The sequence below is a fragment of the Limulus polyphemus genome, unplaced genomic scaffold (assembly GCF_000517525.1).
Source record: "Limulus polyphemus unplaced genomic scaffold, Limulus_polyphemus-2.1.2 Scaffold3431, whole genome shotgun sequence".
Taxonomy (NCBI): domain Eukaryota; kingdom Metazoa; phylum Arthropoda; class Merostomata; order Xiphosura; family Limulidae; genus Limulus; species Limulus polyphemus.
Window position 1 is genome coordinate 1 of NW_013669041.1, and position 7431 is coordinate 7431.

At 30.0% G+C, this 7431-nt stretch overlaps 1 protein-coding gene across 1 annotated transcript in view; it reads right to left on the minus strand.

The window, feature by feature from the left end:
- Positions 1-1005: 1005 nt before the first annotated feature.
- Positions 1006-7431, minus strand: part of LOC111088260 (neuroepithelial cell-transforming gene 1 protein-like) — a 22570-nt gene continuing 16144 nt past the window's right edge. Inside the window, exons 5-9 of the mRNA XM_022397836.1 lie at positions 6693-6761; positions 4399-4503; positions 2884-3147; positions 1150-1333; positions 1006-1034 (exon numbers count right to left, since the gene is read on the minus strand). Of these exons, the coding sequence (XP_022253544.1) occupies positions 1157-1333; positions 2884-3147; positions 4399-4503; positions 6693-6761 (615 nt within the window). The 3' untranslated portion in view covers positions 1006-1034; positions 1150-1156. The remainder of the gene's footprint in view (positions 1035-1149; positions 1334-2883; positions 3148-4398; positions 4504-6692; positions 6762-7431) is intronic.

A 7431-nucleotide genomic window follows, 5' to 3' on the forward strand; every position in this document is an offset into this window, starting at 1 on the left:
AAATCCAAGTCATGTGTAGGTCTTTTAAATCCAGGTGATGTGTAGGTCTTTTAAATCCAAGTCATGTGTAGGTCTTTTAAATCCAGGTGATGTGTAGGTCTTTTAATCCAGGTCATTCAGTTTAAACAGTAATCTTATATGGCTGACTTTAAAATATCACAAGTCCATCTTCATTAAATGTATTAAATATCACAAGTCCATCTTCATTAAATGTATTAAATATCACCTGCTTTTATATCATGGCGATTTGTCATAAAGTTCACAAGAATGATTTGGTAAAAAGGAGTGACAGAAGAATTGGATAAAAATTGAACTGTATTACGTCTTGACTTGACAGATGAGGAAAGTAACCTAACATGTAGTAGATTAATGAAGACAGACAAATACATGTTTACATTTAATAAAGATGGACTTGTGATATTTAATACATTTAATAAAGATGGACTTGTTATATTTAATACATTTAATAAAGATGGACTTGTGATATTTAATACATTTAATAAAGATGGACTTTTACTTAACTTCTTTTCAGACACATTGTGCTATTATATTAAGAGTAAAAAAAATATTTTTTTGGCACAATGAAAGGTCTTTGTTTTTACTCTTAATAAAGCAGTTAGTTATTGATATAAGTGCTATTTTATAATTCAAAGTTTTCTAACGTGTTTAGGAACTGTGCAGCATTGACATGAATGAGGACTTAGATATGACACACATGTAAAAGGGTATAAACCTAATTGATACGGCCATGCTAATGATGCATTATTCTTTATCAGTTACAACCTTACACAACCTGTGCACAGGAATGGAAACTGAATCATACGTTATAACAAACACATCAACATTCTGCTCACATATTATCTGTAGAGCATAACCATAAAAAAAACAACAACATTCAGCTGGTGCTTTACCTAGAAATAAAATGTGGTCATAGTGTTGGGAAGATGTCCTTTTTCAGTCTCAGTTACAGTCATTATAACAAGTTTTTTAAAAAGCATATTTGTCTGTAATATATTGATTTCATTTCTCTCTTCCTCTATGTATATTTTACAGCTAATAACAAGTATAGAATACTTTAATATAAATTACTGATAAATATACATGGAAGAAGTAGAGCTGGTGTTATTTCACACCAAGAAATCATTTTACATCCAGCCTATTCAGGATAGCTACCTTGATGGAGTGATAAAATGTTATCCATAGGACCAAATATCGATCCCAGTTCTTCACTAGATAGGATTCCCAGCTGGAAGAGAGAGTGACGATACGTCTGTAGCACCAACTTCAAGTCTTCAACCAAATCATCTTCTCCCTGATACAATTCAAATATTGCCTGGAAATAAAGAAAATAAATGAATAATTAATAACTGGTTTCACTTACAAAATAATTTTATTTAATACAATTCATTAAAAGAATGAGTTCCTATTTCTTCTTAAACAATTAAAAATGTCACTCAAATATTTTTATTATAGAGGACTTCAGCTTTAATCGTTAAATCACTAACTACAATACACTCCTTAAATAGACTGTTTCTTGGATAACCAGCTTATTCTATAGAACTACGACACGTACCTTGCGTTACATTTACCAAATCCTCAGATTAACTACCTTGATGTTGAGGTTAACATTTGTAAAGCAAATAAAACCATACATAACTTGTCATATGTCCACTAAACCCTCAGCTTAGCTCCTGTAATTCCTAGATGAATGAATTGTTCTCTGCAGCTCATAAAAAATATTAATTACCTCATCACATGGTTACCAAATCTTCAGGTTAAATTCCTGTAATTTATATTTAAATGATCCATTTTACATAAAACCACTAACTCCTCTAACTTCTAGACTACCAGGTAATTTGACGAAGCCAATAAAAACCACTAAATTCCTTGTCATATATTTACAAATTCTTCAGATAAATACTGTAATTTCTAGACTATAGACTTCTTTGTGAAACCTACTAAATGATTTGTCTTACACTTACCAAATATTTAGATAAATGCCAGTAATTTCTTGCATGCAAAGGTTTTGAAATAATATAAACATAAGTTCTTTCTTTGCAATATAGCAGAATTGTTCTACATTTTCTTATTTTACTTCACAAATCCCGTGAAAATTAAGTTGTCACATACTCGATTATTTTTACAGTTTCTTCTAACAAACAATTTGGTTTGATTTTAGCATACACTTTGGCCACATCTTCTGTACCTTCGGTGACATGAATATTAGAGCCTTGGAGTTATTTTAAACAGCTAGGAATCAGAGATAATACATGATGCAATCTGTAAGTGTTTATTTATATAAAAGAAAGAAAAAATGAATACATGTAATATATCTATAGAAATACAACAGTACTGTCTCTTGTTTGTCCATGTAACTACTTTGCAGGGTGCGGATGGATCTTCACCAAAATTGGTGTGGAGGTTCAATAGGTCCACGTGGAGATACACATGCAAATTTTCAGTTTTGCATTTTGTGTTTTTTATGGGCATTTTTTTACCACTACTAAGATAACCTTTCATTAACCATGAATTTACATAACTTTCATCCAGGGAACAGGTACTCCAGGTAGTGTGTGTGTATATATAAATATATACATATGAGAATAACCTCGTGAGATATTACCAGAACTACAGTCAAACGTATTGATCACAGTGAATGAACTGATGAATCATAATCATTACAAGTTGTTTTATTACAATCCATTGTATTAAGTGAGAATACAAAATTAGCTGCATTATTTACTGTTAAAATTGTTAGTTCTGATCTAAATAAGAAGCTAATATTTTCAGATATTATTTATTTAAGAAGAAAAGACAGTAAGAGCAAAATCTAGAAAGTAATATTTTCATAAAAAGAACAAGATCTGAAGATGATATCTTTACCTCTTGATGCTTCAGCTCTTTGGGGTTCATGTTTTCTTTCATCTCCTTAGCCTTTTCCTGGGAGAAAGTGTCCAGCCATAGCCGAGAAGATCTGAATTTCCTTGGAGTTGCTTTGGGTTGTTTGTAGGGTGAGAGAGAGGAAAAAGAATTTTCTGACATGTTCATTCTGCACAGTTTACTAGAGTTTTTATTCCGAAGCATGAGGGTGGGAGAGGCTGCAACCGACATGTTACTGGATGCTACATTGAAACTGCTTACGGAACGCTAGATTAAATAAAGAAGGTAAATGTTAAACACCATGGAGATTTTCATCCCAAAAGACATTAATCTTAAAATTCTCTTCAGTTTTGACTTATCTTCGGTGAATTGGTAATTTGTAAATATCTTCATTTCAGGAAAGAAACTCTCACATAAATTATGTTCTTGATGAGTTAACACAATCTGTGGTGTTCATTGTTTTACAGTAACTCTTTAGAGCGATGAGTTAACACAATTTGTGGTGCTCCTTATTTTACAGTAACTCTTTACAGTGAAGAGTTAACACAATTTGTGGTGCTCCTTATTTTACAGTAACTCTTTACAGTGATGAGTTAACACAATTTGTGATGTTCATTGTTTTACAGTAACTCTTTACAGTGATGAGTTAACACAATCTGTGATGTTCATTGTTTTACAGTAACTCTTTACAGTGATGAGTTAACACAATTTGTGGTGTTCATTGTTTTACAGTAACTCTTTACAGTGATGAGTTAACACAATTTGTGATGTTCATTGTTTTACAGTAACTCTTTACAGGGATGAATTAACATAATTTGTGATGTTCATTGTTTTACAGTAACTCTTTACAGTGATGAGTTAACACAATTTGTGATGTTCATTGTTTTACAGTAACTCTTTACAGTGATGAGTTAACACAATTTGTGATGTTCATTGTTTTACAGTAACTCTTTACAGGGATGAATTAACATAATTTGTGGTGTTCATTGTTTTACGGTAACTCATTACAGTGATAAGTTAACACAATTTGTGATGTTCATTGTTTTACAGTAACTCTTTACAGTGATGAGTTAACACAATTTGTGGTGCTCCTTATTTTACAGTAACTCTTTACAGTGATGAGTTAACATAATTTGTGATGTTTATTGTTTTACAGTAACTCTTTACAGGGATGAATTAACACAATTTGTGGTGTTCATTGTTTTACAGTAACTCTTTACAGTGATGAGTTAACACAATTTGTGATGTTCATTGTTTTACAGTAACTCTTTACAGTGATGAGTTAACACAATTTGTGGTGCTCCTTATTTTACAGTAACTCTTTACAGTTTACTAATATTTGACTTTAACAAACATATAATAGTTTAGTATATTGAAACTTGATGTTTAATTAGTTATTTAAAATCTAATAAATTACTAAAACTGGAGATCGACTCAACAAACTACACTTTTTCTAGATGTAAAATACAGTCAACTGAACAATTAGTTCTCAGTCAAATACATAAAAGCAAGTTATACCTGAATTATCTTTCCCACCCTCTTTACTGGTTTAGCCGGAGACAGCAACGATGCTAATGATCCAAAGCTCGAAAGTCTCTTTTTTCGCTTTGACTTTGATTCTTCCTACATTAAAACACTCAAATATTAATAACTGTTTCTAATCTTTCATATTATAAATTATAAAACATTATAAATAATAAAAACATTGCCCCTAATGAAGTTGATCTTGGCGTTCAATAAAACAAGAGTTTTGATTGGGTAATTTATTTTGCTTTTTCCTTCATTATTTTTATTACTTTCTTGGAATGAATGACATATAAAATTTGTATTTGTAAATAATAAAAACTAGATACATCTTTTATTTCAAGGAAGAATTTACAGGAGTAGGTAATTAGAATTCATTTCACTTGACTGTACATACTCAGCACATTTTTTAAGCCTTATCATTAAAACACGTGTTTACTGTATGTATGCAAGTATTTTTAGGTACAATAACAACAAAATGCACATAAATATTTAAAAAATATAACTGTAATAATATATTTCAACATTTTATTTACATTCAAGTTAAAGTCAAGTTATCCACATTTTAAAAAAAGAAATAAGGGAACTTACATATACTACATTGTAAAATATCAATCAGTTCAAATATATATGCTTTTTTTTTTCAGTTAGTAAGTGATTGTAAAATCATTACACAACTTCAAATTTCTCACATTTTAGTTTTGAACGTATTGGTTAATGTAGGTATACTTCAAGTGCAAAAATAAAACAGAATGGTTCAACAGATATAACATAAGATGAATAATTGTTTACACAGTTACAACAATATAATGTTAGATATAGGTTAATATAAGTAATTGTCTACACAGTTACAACAATATAATGTATTAGATATAGGTTAATATAATTAATTGTCTACACAGTTACAACAATATAATTTATTAGATATAGGTTAATATAAGTAATTGTCTACACAGTTGCAACAATATAATGTATTAGATATAGGTTAATATAAGTAATTGTCTACACAGTTACAACAATATAATGTTAGATATAGGTTAATATAAGTAATTGTCTATACAGTTACAACAATATAATGTATTAGATATAGGTCAATATAAGTAATTGTATTGTAATAACAGAGTAGAGAAGAATAATTCATCTTGTCAAATGAGTTCTAAAGTAACTGAACCAGCCTGTGCAGAATTTGAGGCAAAAAAGAGAATTATTTAAAGCTCTGGATACAACTGTGGTAACCAACAGTGTAAGGAACATTTGCATATAAGTTTGATTTGTTTTAAATATACATTATTTTAAAACAAGCAGACTGTGTTGGTGTTTCTTTATAGTTGAAATTTATTGCTAATAAGTCAGGCACCTACTGTAAAGAATCCAGCCTTACAAAACCTGACAGTTGCAACTGTAAATATAACTCAAGATGAATAACATCTGCAAAGTTTTTAAAGACTAAGTCTTCTTTAGATTTGATTCACCTCTTTTCGGAAAATTTCTTTTACGTCTAAAAACACTTCATTTGGGAACAAATAGATATCACTGAAACTCAGACCTATTGCTTACTCTTAACGTTTCTTTATAAACTACTCTTATTTAATATATTTAACTACTAACTAAACGTGTGGCAATACAGTGATACGATACGAGTATTATATCGTGAAGCCATGATATGATTGTATCACTACATCATCAGATATGATACATGTATCTTCACGAAATTTGGCAAGCTTTCAGTAAACATTACGAGTCTTTTGTACAGAAAAAATCAGAATTTCTAATAAAGTATTTTTGCTAAAGATTAATGATTCAATAAAGAAAAATGAGTATTGAGTATTACATGTTGTCTTCATTTCTTTTATCAAAAACATTACATGCAAAGTAAGAGCAAATTAACAATAACAGCTGCTATTTAGTTTGTCAAACATGATAATTTGAAAAAGCACTGTAAAATGTGAAGTAATTAAATAAGACAATATTAGTAATATAGATAATAAATTACAGACAAGACTATCAAACTTTGTAACAAACCGTTGGTAAAACTTTTGTATTAGATACGTATCGTATCATCAATATCTATATACATATTTTATTGACTACTATGATGAGATACGCACCTCTACTAATAACTTTTATTTTTAGGCATTGATATTTTTTTTACTTTAATGCCTGATCGGTGGAGCAGGATAATTTCTTCCTTAAATTATTGTGCAGGAAAGATGCAAGATTATTGCAAAGCTGTAAGATGTCCTTACAAATATCAATATGATTTATAAAATTTCCAAGCTGATACTCACTTTTAGAAGGGAAATATCGAAACTTAATATACTGAGGTTGTCATCGTCACTTTTTTGTTTTCTCTTTTTCTGCAAATATTGAACATTTTTCTTAAGTACATACATTTAAAAAACTAAAACACTGCATTTTTACAGAAGATATTAATTCTATTATACTTATTAAAAAAAAAAGGGTGTCCTGACATATCATAAAATTCTGTTCTACAGATTAATTGTAGTTAATTTTACTGTTCATTACTAGAAAAAAAAACTGCTTGTAAAAATATCTTCCTGTTATAAGATTATTTTAAAGTTGTTCACATGGATTAATTTTGTAACAAACTTGTCACCAGGAATGCCATTCCTTCAGAATGCTGGTGACTGGTGCTGCCATTCCTATTAAAATGTGTATGTTCATGTATATATCTGATATATACATGAACATATACGTTTTAAGATTTCAAGTCAACTTAAGATTACTTCCACAAACAAACAAAAACATTCAGTGAAACATGAAATTTATCGATTCTTATTTTTGTTTTGCAATTACATACATACACACACACACACACACCAGTCACCACAATGAACGTCTGATAGGAATGGCAGCACCAGTTCACCACAATGAACATCTGACAGGAACGGCAGCACCAGTTCACCACAATGAACATCTGATAGGAACGGCAGCACCAGTTCACCACAATGAACATCTGATAGGAACGGCAGCACCAGTTCACCACAATGAACATCTGACAGGAAC